The sequence below is a fragment of the Trichogramma pretiosum genome, unplaced genomic scaffold, assembly GCF_000599845.2.
Source record: "Trichogramma pretiosum strain Unisexual culture from Peru unplaced genomic scaffold, Tpre_2.0 scaffold28, whole genome shotgun sequence".
In the NCBI taxonomy this organism is placed as follows: domain Eukaryota; kingdom Metazoa; phylum Arthropoda; class Insecta; order Hymenoptera; family Trichogrammatidae; genus Trichogramma; species Trichogramma pretiosum.
Genome location: NW_019641710.1, coordinates 799,850 through 814,623, shown reverse-complemented (window position 1 = coordinate 814,623; position 14,774 = coordinate 799,850). Strand labels below are relative to the sequence as shown.

General features: G+C 38.3%; 2 protein-coding genes across 3 annotated transcripts in view; one reads left to right on the top strand and one right to left on the bottom strand.

Moving 5' to 3' along the window:
- Window positions 1-14,774, top strand: part of LOC106658835 (flotillin-2) — an 85,198-nt gene that overhangs the window by 25,548 nt on the left and 44,876 nt on the right. The gene's annotated exons all lie outside the window — the stretch shown is intronic.
- LOC106658834 (glucose dehydrogenase [FAD, quinone]) lies at window positions 4,917-10,467 on the bottom strand. 2 transcript variants are annotated; one of them, XM_014380963.2, is made up of 4 exons: window positions 10,084-10,467; window positions 8,432-8,687; window positions 7,844-8,157; window positions 4,917-7,078 (listed from the first exon to the last, which is right to left on the bottom strand). In XM_014380963.2, the coding sequence occupies exons 2-4, from the start codon at window positions 8,552-8,554 to the stop codon at window positions 5,668-5,670; spliced, it is 1,848 nt and encodes a 615-aa protein (XP_014236449.1). In that variant the 5' UTR covers window positions 8,555-8,687; window positions 10,084-10,467; the 3' UTR covers window positions 4,917-5,667. The 2 variants fall into 2 exon arrangements, with proteins under 2 accessions (XP_014236449.1, XP_014236450.1); XM_014380964.2 differs by lacking the exons at window positions 8,432-8,687; window positions 10,084-10,467 and adding an exon at window positions 8,286-8,418.

The following is a 14,774-nucleotide window of genomic DNA, read 5'->3' as shown; positions in this document are numbered from 1 at the left end:
AGTATTACGGATACATACGCTAGGCACGTGATAGCTCCTGACAATTAGCGTGTATACGAACAATGAGTATGGTAAACGTGCACGCACCTCCGTGGATTCACAACAACTGGTCCGAGTTTCGTTGCTTAACAGCCTCGTGAATGCGCTCGTGAAAATTTAAAATTCACCCAGCAAAAGCATGAGATTTTTATCCGGCTGCAAGTTCACGTCAAACAACGATAGCTTCGGAGCTGTTACTTTTGCATTTCCTCGCTCGTTCCTGCTGTAAATATAGTGACTCGGCACAAATTCCTTTTTATTTTGCCTCTATATTTTCATTCTGTTGGTGTTGGAAATTTTGATTGCATTCGAGAAATGATTGATGACTGTTAATAAGATATCTGCCAAGAGGCGATTTATGAAATTATAAATAAAGTGATCCATGGATTAGCACTTGCAGTCTTCAAATACATTACTGCGCTATCTTTTCAAAGAGGTATATAATATAAATATCGGACTTCCGATTGACCGCTACTTTGTTGCTCTTATAGTGGCGTTTAATCCTGTGTAATTGCTTTCGTGGGAAATTTAGCTAGCTATAGGAAGTAGACATTTTTAGATAATTGAAATTAATAATTCCGACTAGGTCTTTTTTTGTGTATGACACGCGAGAGAATGAAAAAAAACCATACTTTTATTTACAAGTGGTGATACTTTCACTCTCGGGAAGGTTTTTCGTTCTGCGATAGTTACAATTTGACTCGTACGTTGCATATTGTGCTCGCTATCGATATCGAGATTGAGCCAGGGCATTTTGCAGTATCGGGCTCCAAGTTTATAAAGAGATCGGCCCGAAAAAATCGATTCCAGCAGCTGCAGATTTCTCGGGCAATAAATCGCGGAATAACTCTGGAAAAAAGAAAGTAATTTATAGAATTTTAATGCCTCTGGACGACGAAGATTGCAAAATCCCCAATCGTGCCACATAATAAATTAATTTCCGTCAATGGGATCGAATCCGCAGCGCTCCGAAAGTGTCGCGCGCGTGGTACATCGAAAACGACAGCGTGTGCCAAGAGGCGGTGGCCGCTTGCGGGGGGCTCTCCGTTGCGCCCGAGGTCCCCTAACGGTCTCCCGAAGGCTGCCTCGCGCAGCACATGCATCGAAATCGATCGCACAAAAAAAGTTCGTACATGGGCGTTTGATAATTTCCGTTTTTACGCAACAATAGCGCAAATTCTCCCGGGGTAATTCGCATGGTAACAGGTATGCTCTCTTTTTACTTTCTTCTCGGGCACGCGCTGCGCACTCGCTATTATATATATATAATATGTGTTGCCAAGCTCTAATCTTTTTCACGCGAGCACAGAACACAGCGTATTATATCCCAAGCGGAGTTGATCACGGGGCCGGAGCCAACGAGTTCGCGCCGCTGCCGATCTCACGCATGCCTCGAAAGCATTTTCCGGATTACATGTATATCCTATACGGTATATGCACCTTAAATGAATTCAGATCTCCAGCAGAATTACTCGCGCGCGCATTGATGGACTAACGTGACAGCTTTCCTTTTTTTTGCGCTCCTTTTGATGCGTGTGTAGGTACGTAAATAGCGAGCGCGACTCGACTTATTCGGTCGTCTTTCTGGAAGATGAGGTCTCCATTTGTCTGCGAGTCGGCTGAGGGATTGTTCTCTAGATAGTCGGTTCGAGAAAGTTTTCCCTAACCATTCAGTTGTATCTTGTTTATGACTAGTTGCATACGTTTTTGTTCGCTCCATATGAAAATGCCAGATATGTAAAAGCCCTTGATCGATTCGCTGTCGAATCGATGATTCTTTTGATTTTTTAAAGCTCCAGCTTACAAGTGTACGATTCCAAGGAACAACACGATTTTACGTCTATCAAAGAACTGATTGCACTTTCAAAAAGCTGTATATACGTGCGCTTGAGCAGGTGACGATCGAAAATTGAGCAAGTCCTCTAAATTGTTCGCGTTAATCGAATTCGAGACTTACCCGAGCGAACATGGTTCCTCGCTTCACTTTCTTTCGACCGTTCACTTCATTGATCGCCGTAACTCTGATATAATAGCTTTTTTACATTGATTTCATTTTTTGCTTATCATCGATGTATTACACTCTCGCTCCCACTACATATTTACTGTGTACGAGCTGGGATCATTTTTCAAATTTTCAATCAACTAGACGCTTACTTCCTGGTCATTAAAGATTGTACATTCATATTGTTGAAAATCAAGTGCTCATTTTGTTTCAAAATTTAGTGGCAAAACAATGCAATGATAAATTAGACGATGTTTATTTATTTTTTACATTAATTTCAATTTTTCATACAATTTTCCAACTACTTTAGATTTCGTTACACGATAATCATAAAAGTAATTGCAAAGTCTCTCAACGGAAATGTTTTTCTGTCAGATTGTATGAATAAATACGAAACTCTTCGGTTTGTGAAAGAAAAAAAAACGAGAAAGAATGAAGGACATCATTTTGACACCAAAAAGCTATTTCCATAGGACATGCACTCCATATACTTCACGCGTGAAATTGATGTCTCTTGCGTTCATTAACGACCGCGTGTACCACTGATTTTTTCGCTTCACAATGCCATTGTTGTCGCGCCACTGATTGATGTCAAAAAATCTCGATTTTGAAAGTTTAACGGATTGAATTTGAATGCTTCGGGTTTAAATAAAGTCACATGCAAATGCAAAGAAATTTCATATGCTTAAATATGAAAAATATAGCTTGCGAGTGAATAGCTCGTACATAAGCTCAATGTTATTCAAACGTGAATGAAAGAAAAAAAAGTCCCGTGCCCGGCCAGTTTTATTATGATTTACGTCGATCTATAATGTATCAAAGATTTTATAGTTTTCTTACTGAATATCGACTGCCTTTCGCTCCGTAACTTATGCTACCAAGTTTAAGTTTTTAGCTGTTATGCGTGCGAGCGTCGATCTAGATGCAACATGTCGATTATTATCTCTTATCATATGAAAATCAATAGTCTAGGCTAGATAATAAAAATCATTAAAGATTGTTTTACCTACTACTATATTTCTCCATTCATTCATAGTAGGATAAAGTCAATGTCACGGGCAATTATTGTTTATTCGTTATCACTGTATGCTCTAATCTTGAAGCTTGTTCGAGAAACTTCAAACGGTTGGATTTAATTGGATTGAATTGGATTTCTTACTTTTGCAGTGTATTAATTTTGAAATCGATTATTCCTGGAATAATGCCTCCAGAATTTCCAAAGATTGAGTTTCTACAGCGCAAAATTACATGTTTCATTAGATTTTTCTCAAAGTGTTGTCGTCAAGGTTGACAGCTGACTACAATTTGAGCGAACTTGATTAAAAACAGGAGACGAAACGATGCACATTCGATAGCTACAAATTGTTGCCGCGGGCCGCCGCGTTTTGGCATTTTGAAAATGGGAATACGGTCGAGTAATAGCAAGAAAGCAAGCCGACGTGCAAGACGCGCGAGCAGATTGCCTGAGCCACTCGCGGCAGCGGCTACCATGTAACGTACTACACTCGGCTCGGCGGTATTTTCACTTTTCTGGACATTTCTTTCTTTCTGCCGAGCTGCACGCCGCCGTGCCATGTGTGTGCGCGTGTGTACGTGCAGCTTTACGCTATTCGCGCGCGCATACGCTTAAACGCGCACATGCGTGCGTGTAAGTGCTTTTATATAACGGCCGATGTCGTAATTTATTAAGTTGTCAGGCTGCCATTGGCCTTTATGGGCACGCGCCTGCGCGAGCGATGATATTTTTGGCCGACCTGCAGCACACCCACGTGTCATGTACACGAGCGTTAAAAGTACATTTAATCGATGTAAACTTACGCTGCCGTTTTTATTTCGTGCAGCGGCACGGGCGCGTGCCGCCTTTAATGAGACTTCGCTGAACTTCAGAAATGATTTATATCCTTGCCTAATCAGCCACTGCAACGACGCACTTATTTCGCTCGCCGCGACGCGCGGGGGCCTTTTTACTACTGTCTATGTGCGCAGTGAAAGTGATCCTGCCATTGTTTTCTGCAGCGTATCTACTATTACACAATCTAATGTGCGCGCGCTCGCGCTCCCATGAAAAGCTTATATCTACATTTATTGAAACCTTGTAATTATTTTTCTTGCGCGTTAGGACTTTATTGAGGATACAAAATTTAAATCATAATTGAACCCTGAGGAAATGAGCTAGTATTTCTATGGAACTACATTTTTATCAAACGCAAACGGTTTTTGCCCCCAAGCGTTTCGTTCATTATGTTCTTTAAAGAAACAAAAAGTATTTTTATATTGAGTAGATAAATAAGCTTCTTTGAAACTTTTTTCAGGGTGCCCTTTTGCCTCTTTTTTCTTATAAAAGAATAAGAAACGAGTTGAATATTTTATTATTTATTTTTAATCGTTTTGAAAGAGCTAATTTGTTCAACTCCAAAAAATTGATTGCTTTCTTAGTATACTTCTGTCGAAGATACCAAATATTTTTGATTTTTATACATTCAATTACATTATTGTTTAGAATTAGTAAAACGGAATTCAACTTATGTATATTTGCTCGGCTTAGATTATAAAAATTTCAAATGTAAAGTTGAAGAAAATAATGCATAATTTTTTAGACTATATCATAAATCCAATTCAAAAATTGAAAAGGACCCAAGAATATTACCAAATTCAGTACTATTTTATAATTTTAACAACTCTTTGTGAATCAAAAATCAGCGTACATAATTCTTTCTTAACGAAATAAAAATTATAAATGACATAGATGGTTTGCAATCGCTTTTTAGTCGATTTTCATAATTATGCTTTTTAGATTATGGTAATATTTCTGTAAACTTACTATCAAAAATTGTTTATAAATGTATTCATTTTATAGCGTTAAAAAAAATTTCCACATATTTACAAACTTTATTTTATAAAATAAAAAATCTATACAAGCTGCTTCATACAATTTACATCTTTAACAAACAATAGTGAAAAACAAAATCTATTATAATATACTGAGACATCTTAAATTATTCTTTCATTTTGCTAAACTTTTATGCATGATCGTAAAAACTAAGTTCGAATTTACTATGCAAATGACATAGAATTTCATTTTTTTTTCGACTTTCTCTTAGTATTTGTACATGCGAGTATTTATGGCAATCTTGTTAATACAGTAATGCTCACTATGCTTAACGCTTGAAATCCTTTCATATTAGTTATGCCTATGAAAAATGTTTTTTTTTGTATTTATTCACGTAAATTTTACCCTTCAAGTATCAGTAATATAATTGACAATAATACAAAAAACTTCATGACTTAATTAGTCAATGACTTTTCTGCTTACATAGTTATTTTGGTTTTTCGTTCAAAAATTAAAATATAAAACAATTGATTCCGTTATCTGTACAAATTATAAAGTTTAAGCTATAAAACTGAAACGAAAGTAATCAGTTGAGTCATCGTTTACATAAAAATAAAGAATCTACTTGTATTCTTCAGTATTAATTTACCAAAATTAAATTAATATCTGCATCTCACAATATTTAATAATAGCGTATTAAACATGATTTACATTGTCAGGACGGACAATTTATGCACGTTTATCAATTTGTTCACATTCAGTTCATTGCTACGCCACAAAGAATCACTCGGTTTGGCTATCTGCTGGCTTCTCGCCGAAGCATTTTCCAGTCTTCCTTGATCATATCACTAGCTTTTTCGGCTATCATTATGACGGGCGCATTAGGATTTCCACTGACTATTTCGGGCATAATCGAGGCGTCTATGACTCTCAGGCCCTTGACGCCGTAAACTCGCAGTCTCGCGTCGACGACGGCACCCGGATCCGTTCTCGGGCCCATCTTGCAAGTCCCGGTCGGATGATAAATGGTAAACGTGAAGTGCCTGATGGCGCACTCCCAGTACTCGTAAGTGTCGAACGGGTGCTTTTGACATCCGGGCATTTTGATGGTCAGCGGCCTCGAGCCGAACCTCTGGAAAGCCGACGAGTTCGATACTTGCATAGCGATGCGTATCGCATCGACCAAGATGTCCATATCTTCTTTGTGGGTGAAATAGTTTGGCACTATCTCGGGGTAGACCAAAGGATTTCGGCTCTTGAGCTTGATCCAACCTGAACTCTTTGGTCGCAGCAGAAGAGGCAGTATCGACCAAGCCTCGGCCTTCTGTATGGGCTTGTACATGGTATTGTAGACGCTGTCGCGGAGGCCAGTGATTTTTCGTATTTGATCGCCGCCGTCGGAGCTGATGGAGCTGGGCGCGAAATGAAACTGCACATCGGGAAAGTCGCCGCTAGGATCGGCGTAGCGAGAATTGACGAAAGCTACACCTTCGACGCCTTGAGTCGTCATAGGGCCGCGCTCGTTTAGCACGTACTCGAGCATGACGGAGGGCGTCTGGAAGCGATCCTTCTTGAAAGTAATGGGCTCGTTGACGAGGAACGTCAGTCCACCCAGGCCCACGTGATCCTGCAGATGCTCACCCACGGGCAGATCCGCGAGCACGTCGATGCCGAATTCCTGGAGATGCTCTCGGGGCCCAATGCCCGACAGCATGAGCAGTTGAGGGGATCCGATGGCGCCCGCGGACATGATCACCTCGCGGCGAACTCGCACGTGCTGCTTGCGATTGTCGCGCAGAAATTCCACTCCCGTGGCTCTCTTGTTCTCGTTGAAAGTGACGCGCAGCGCCTGCGCGTTCATGGCTATATGCAGATTAGGCCGATTGCGAACCGGCCGCAAGAAGGCTTTGGCCGTGGAGCAGCGACTGCCGCGTCGTATGGTGGCCTGCGTTATCATGAAACCAGTTTGATTAGCCCCGTTAATGTCCTGGTTCGTGTAGCCGAGCTCGGCACCTGCTTGTAGAAAGGCAATCGATAGAGGCGTGCGCCATGGAGTTTCTTGCACTGTCAGATAGCCGCCGGTCGCGTGATAAGCCGTGCGAGCCAAATAGGGATTACGATTGTCCTCCGATTTGAGAAAGTATGGCAATATATCCTCGTAGCTCCAGCCTGGATTGCCCAAATCAGCCCAATTGTCGTAGTCTCGCCTGTAAAAAATTGTTTCAATTTCAATTTCATACATTTTTGTGTAAAATCTAAAAAAATTTTTTTTCTGTTTCAGGTACGTTTTTAACAATGCTCTATATAGTTGAGAGGATGCTCTAAAATAGAACTTATGGTAAGTTAAAAAAAAACAACTAGAAAAATGCCAACATGAAAAAGTTAAATCACAAATCATCGATTTGTGGTAGAAATATTTCTTAATAGACTCCCGTAGCTATTCTAGTACAAATCTCGATACAGAGCTCGTACAGGACATGATTAGAAATTAACATCATTGAAAATAACACGTCTTGAACTTGATAATTCCCGCCGGCTGTAGAATCATTTCAAATGACCGATAATTTTGATCCCCTTGATTGCGAGTCCACGTAATAAAAGTCTCGGCAATATACCAACTATAGCACAAGAAAATTTCTGCCACACACTTAAGATAATTTTCATCCATTATTGATTGCCACTTAAAAGTATACACACACGCACACATGCATGCGCTTACGCAAGTATGGACTAGCGCTAGTGCGGCAGCAACATCGCGTAACTCAATGTGTCCATCGAAAGGAGGATAAGCATCACTTCCTTTTCTCGTTTCTGCGCATACATAATACCGATAAATTTCAGACGCGATCAATCCGTATAGGCCAGCAGCAGCCGCATATCGGATTAGCCCCGGAGAGTAAAACCCGTGGGAGCTCGCTGGCAGATCGTAATATATGTAGTATGTGTTTTTGTCACTGCGCACGAGTTCTTACCTGTTACCTCTGACGTATATCATGGCGTTGAGCACGCTCGAGCCACCGAGTACCTTGCCGCGGGGCCAGTTGCATCGGTCGCCGAGCATAGCCAGACAATAGGCCGAATTCGTCGGCGGCGCCGTCTTGTATTGCCAGTCGAACTCGGACAGCTGCATGTAGCCCGTCAGGGACGGCACGTCCGACACCTCGTTCTCGTCGCCTCCGGCCTCTATCAGCAAGATCTTCCAGTCGGGGATCTCGGAGAGGCGCGAGGCGAGCACTGCTCCTGCTGATCCACCCCCGACCACGATAAAGTCGTACGTTGACAGCAACTGTAACGAGTTTTTATTTCAGAACATTGTTTTTTTTTTACTCTCATCGGTATTTTTTTTAGCAAAAGTGAGTCTCTAAAATAGATACGTAGATATAAATGCAAAATGTTATTACAAAAATGTCTTACTTTCTCGAACGTTGCATAAAAAATCCACGTATGAATGTTTAACTCAATAGCATTTTACGTTTCGCTCTCGCGAAATCGTGCTTTCTTTTGATCTTCACTGTTCGAAATCTTCAGAAATTCCAAAAAAGAGGATAAAAATGACAAACCTGTTGCTGGTTCGTCGGGTGATTCTCAGGATCAACGCTATTATAGCGTAACATGGTGAAGCCAACGCCGAGAAGCGGTATAAGGCTCCATCCGACGAAAGTTGCTGGCAGTCCGATGCTCATTTTTGCCGATGCTGCTGTTGCTTCTGCTTCTGCTTTCCCCGAGCGTCGACGCACGTACACTACGCCTGAGCCGAGTTTCGAGACTCATACATGCGAAAAACTTGTTGACACTGTGGCCCCAAAATTTCTGTTCCTGCAAAGAGAGACGAAGATGAAAAATAGGCTTTTTTTGTGCGCGCGGATCTGTCGATTGCACAATCCCGGCCAGATCCTTATCGTGAGTCTGTTTAAGAAATGACGGCACCATACAAAGAATGTGGATAGTTTTTTTCGGAGGGTGTGACCAGCTGAGCCAAGAAGTGCATGATAAATATAAAGTGTTAATAGCAGCTTATTACAGCTTTCTCTCCATTCTTAAAACACGTGTAACCTGTCAAACGCCATAATCATAACTTTAGGACATTTTAAATAGCTTATTATGTGCCGTAACCTTTAAAATGCGAAGGATGTCAATATTACGATCTAATGTGTCCGGTAATTAACTTGCAGCTTTCTTCCTCGCGTTAACTTTGACACCATTAACTTAATACGATTTGCGATTCTTTATTGGAAGAATCAATTTCTTTGCATTACAATTGAGATCGGTTTTTTTTTATTATATCTTTCTAATTTGCCACCAATGTCAATGCTTTATCATACAAAAATACTGTAAAAGAATAATAAATGCAAATTAAATTTGTCACGTCTGCAAAATGAAAATGATGAAAGTGGCGTTAAATTATATACACACACTCACTCACACACACGCGTAAACTTCATCATCACGTGCTTCAAATACATGTTTTGATAAACTTTCACATAAGCGCACATTAAAAAAGAAAAAAGAAGTTATTCTTTGGAAAAATTTAAAATGCACTGTATATATACTGCATGAGGATTTATTTTGTGACAAATTTAGGATAATCCTTGAAATTTTGAGAAAAACTCATGCTCATTCTTTGAGAAGTTAAGAAAACGCATATTTACAGTGCTTCACCGACTGTGCACATATTTCATACATCTGTTTGATACCGAACGTATCTTTTTAAAAATATAAACAATTCACCCATTTTTCCTTGGTAAAAGTTAAACTTGTGGTCCGTGGCGTTATAAAAATCATAGCTATTCATTTGATCTTTTTCAAGTTTACAAGCCAAAATCAAACACTGTAAAATTTAACTTTCATGCAAAGTGAATGTATGAGTCAAATGAAAGAGTATTGACAAAACTTGCAAAATTAAATTCCTTATTAACACCAAAAGAGTAAAAAGGAAAGTTCTTGGCAATGAAAAGTTAGGATTAAAACCTGTTTCATCAACAAACAACGTGAAACGAACGTGGTATTCTTTAAAAAAAAACACAATATTTTACAAAAAACGTTTGATAAAAATCCATACAATGTAACGACTGAAGTATTCTCGTAAATGTTAAAGCACAAATGAAAAATTGTCATGTAAAACATTCGGTTAAATTTATCACGAAACAAGAATCGCTGAGTTTGATAAGATTCACCATAAAGTTTGTACAGAATGATGTACTTTTTCACTTACTTTCGCTACACTAATTTTCCAAGAGTCAATCGGAAAAGTCGCTTCGCAGCGTTAACAAGGCCAATTACAAAATCTAGTCACACGAGCCACTATGGCTCATCCGTCGTCACGTCGTAATCTTACGCGCGACATCCTGCGCAGAGCAGCACTGCCGTATGTGTTTGTACACCTTACAGTGAAACTCCTTTTCGCAAAGAGAGAGAGAGAAAAATGCCTCGCCGGCGAAACGCGCAAATCACACGGAGCGTAACGTATACACCACTACTACTATTACCACTACTATACAGCGTTCGTGTTGTATACAGACGCGAAACGAGCGCGAAGGCGCGCGCAGCAGCAGCAGCAGCTCACCAGCTCGCGAGATTCTACACACTGACTGATACCACACATACGTTAGAGGGGACCCCCGCGCTCAATTGCATGAGTGAAAAGTTGCGCCGAGTAGGCCCCGAGCAGTATATGCCGAGCGACGATCTACCACCGGTTGAGAGGCCCCCGCCAAGTCGACTTAGCCAGACACCTCCTTCATCCTTTCGCGGCCAACTTCGTGGCGAGCAATAGGCATGCCGAGGAGCAAATTTAGCAATTTCTTTTGTTTTCATACTCGATTCTCTTATTTATACCTGCTTTCGGAATCATTCATAAATGTTATATAATTCGGCTCTCATGTAACACGCCTAATTTGCCTAAACGCCAATTAGTCTACAACTCATTTCAACGTGATCCCGTGTCTCTGGATCGTTGTCATCTATTTAAATGGATTTTGACCTCGAAATCCTTTTAAATAGAATGACTACTAGATTTTATTAGATGTCAATGTCTTTTGTATGGCTATTTAATAATTGATATAATCCCAAGTATAAGTAAATCTAGAAGTTACTAATATCTTTCGAATGCGTATATCAATTCAATTTATTTTGAAACCAATTCGCCTTCAGGGGACATTGTACTTTCACTAAATTTCGGCAACTAGACTTTCGGATAAATCCATATTACTTCATTTCAAGAAAATTACCTTTGACCTGTGCCAGAATCATAAAACTCAGCATATTTGTAATACGAATCCGCATGATTGAAAGCAGACATTTACTATTATTGCCTATGTACTTTCTTTCAATCTTACATAAAAGCATTAATATATTCCTATATGATTCTTTCTGCAATAGGAAAGTAAAAAACGTGCAAAGTTTTTTTTACTTTGACGTGTCAATTAATTTATTGTAATAGTTATGGATCTTTCATAGTGTTTACACATCAATCAAAATAATTTCCTTTTCGTTGCTACTACTTTTAAATCTTGCTGCAAAATATTTTCCGTACACGCAACACACAAATGAATTCCGTTTTAAAGATTATTTAATTATTCCAAACCATCCAATTGTTTCCTCGCCAATTGTCGTAAAGTTGGCTATAATAAGTATATTAATTTATTTTTAGTGCTATCCCAATCTAAAGTAATATTGTATACTCTCACTGAGCGAAATCAAAATATTACTTTAGGTTGAGAGATTCACAAAAAAGTTTATTTGCCTATGTAGTGTAAAAAGAAAGTCTCAGAGTACCATTCCACGTTCTTTGAGACTTTTCAGTTTTTCACTGCCTAGGGGTAAAATACACTATTCTTATAGGATTATAAACTAGTTAATTTGATACATAGTGTTAGACAGGTATTCCTATATTTTCCAAGGTCGATGGTATAATAAATGCAAGCTAATTCAAGGTTGCATTAGATCTGCAGTGCTATCGAACTTTCAAGTCTAAATTTGCTAGGAAATTTTTGTAAAAATGCACAATAACATCTCGTTGTTCATAATATAGATACACAAGAGCATAATAGTAAAACTCACACGGGCCAATCAGTGAAAGTCGGATTTTCTCCAATGGCCGAGTGAACACTAGCCCGAAGCTCGTGCAAAACGATTTGTCACATATTATATTTAAATCTTATCGGTTTGGACGTATAATACAGTCGCAAGGATAATGAACCATTAGCTCCGGACTGGCTCCACCTACTTTAGAAACTATGTGAGTGCATAAAGTGGAATAGTTTAATGGTTGTTACATTCAATGAACGATTTTCAAGATACGTGAATTTGAACTGTTTCGCATTTGGTTATGCTCTGATTTACCATAAAGCAATCGTGGATCCAGCTGTACTATTAGATTGCAAAATTAGTGAAGCATTTAGCATTCGTTATGAATATTTAGATAGTAAGTATTCATGTAAAAAAATAATAGCATGTGTGTACGCATGTAAACAATAATAGCAGTAATAGTGAATTACGAAACAAAAAATAGAAATATAATGTAAACCCGGAAAAGGTTACGTTGTATGGAAAATGTCACAGACATTCGTCGCAACAATTTTGTCTATGGTCTGACAAATGAAACACACTGAAGAACATATTTTTCAACTTTTTTTATTAAATTAGCTAGTGAATAGGTTTTATTTTGTACAAACTATATTTTTTTTAACATTATTCTACTTTAAACTTCCATAAAACTTATTCTAAATAGATGCAAAAATATAAAGCAACCCGTACAAAATTTTCATTTTGTTTTTTCCTCTGGCGTAAAATCAAACTGCATAAAAATTGAGTAAAACTTCAAGCTTATTTTATCTCATGCTTATCTTGAAGAATAAACTTTTTGAGACTGTCCTGAGCTTTAAACCGCACTTTAATTACGTAAACACGTCGCGTACGAAGTGTTGTTTAGCACACTTTCTCGGCGAATAAAGCAGAGACAATGTCTGAACAAAGACTCAAAGAAGAAGGGCTTCAAGGCAATTTTTTATATTTATAAACTTTTCAAAAGAATTATGACTTTTGACACTCTCAGCTGCTTTATTGAGTAAGCAAACTTGACAGTCAATCGTAATATACGCTGAACAATTAGGTCAAAACATGTTTAAGTGGTCCGTGGTCTAAACCCGGCAGCGAATAGTATGCGGTAACAGTTGGATTATGCATCCTGAAAAATAGACAACATGATATCCGTTCTCGCCTCGCAATCTTAAAATCAAAACATACCGCATCAAATAGATTTTCACTTTCGTTCAAGGGTAGACGTGGGGGCAACAGCTCAGATTCGTGATAGCCGCCAGCCATAGCAATTATCTCCTTAACGTTTTATTTTTTTCACCGTAAACTTTACGCCTCGGTGACCCTGAGTATTGATCGTAATACAGCGATCACACGTGTAATAATATAACAGAAAGCTTATTTATCTATGAGCTTTCGCGAGGTCTACGTGCAAAATCGAAGGTCGATCGAAATAGTGTCGAGCCGAGCCAGACTTCCTCTGGCGTGTTCCGAGTGAAAGTTCGAGTCTCATCATTTGGATCAACTTGTGCGGTCGCTTTCTGGCTGTACAATCAAGAAGGACTGGCTTTATCACTTGTGGTTTTGTTTCTTATTTTTTCATTATATCACGGTCAAGTTAATGTAATAACAATAACAGCCAAAATAACTTTGACTCGGATATTCGGGATCATTTCATTGAAAAAATGTCGATTTCAATACAGGTCAGCTCTAATGAACAGATTCACCGTCATTGACATTTTTTTCTTGCAACAGTTTATCAGTCATAGATCTGGTCTCAGATTACTATAATGCGTATACTAATTTTCTGGAGTCCTCCAACCGCTTATACAATTTTGAATTTTGACCGTAGGGCCGACAATGTTACTTCCGGTTGAGGTATCAAGAAAATTTACTTCTATTGGATGATTCTGTCAGCAAATGAATTTATTTTTCCATACGATTAAAAACAATTTAAATCCTAAAATAAAACTTACTTTTCTGTTTGATTATTTAGTGGCTGCTTGTTATTATTACTATGAAATATTGAAAAAATATTCCAAAAACCATACATATAATAATTTTACACACGACAAAAATGAACTCACATTACCTTCCGCTTGCTAATAAGCAAAATTGATTCACAGTATAGACTAAGCATTACTCACTAAAGAAAGTTATTCAGTGCAAGTCAACGCAAGAATAAGCACACATACCGCGTGAGTGTTACGCTTTGGAATGCATCCGCATAGCTTGATGAGCCTGATTGTAACTATAGGGTTACTTTAAATACATTGGCACATGATTCGCAACTTAAAACCAAGTACGAAATATTTCTCTTCATTTGTACGCTTAAAACGTTCAACTCTATAACTCATTCAGAAATTTGACGAACTATTATTATTGGGAAAGTTTCAATTAATATTTTTGATTTCATTATCAAATCAACATAATAAAATAATTTGGAAAATCGCCAATTTATCTTTCATTTATAAACATAATTATTAATAAAAATAAATCATATAACTGATATAATCATGTGGTATTCTGAAAAAAATATACCTGTACATACTTTCACAAATAAAAAAGAACTCACGTATGCCGACAACCGGTGATTTCTTGCTCTTACCGATTTCAGTACTTACCGATCGAACAAATGTTCGTCAGAAATTGTAATTTTTGCTGATAGAAGGCGCTTTAACTTATGTAAAAATTAATAATAAATTATCTAAATGTTGGTTATCATCACAAAATAATCAAATGTCGTAAGATGTGTGACATTAATGCCAAATATGTATAAAGTATACTATTTGTTTATTTTCTTGAAAATTTTTGAGTTTATTCATAGATAATTATCATATTTATTCTTACTAAATCTTTTATGTTTAA

Bases quoted from the DNA above. Each gene is read 5' to 3' on its own strand.
- LOC106658834 (XM_014380963.2), bottom strand. From the start codon at position 8,554: ATGAGCATCGGACTGCCAGCAACTTTCGTCGGATGGAGCCTTATACCG. The intron at 8,158-8,431 runs GTTTGTCATTTT...AACTCGTTACAG, and splicing joins ACCCGACGAACCAGCAACAG to TTGCTGTCAACGTACGACTT. The intron at 7,079-7,843 runs GTAAGAACTCGT...AATTTTTTACAG, and splicing joins ATATACGTCAGAGGTAACAG to GCGAGACTACGACAATTGGG.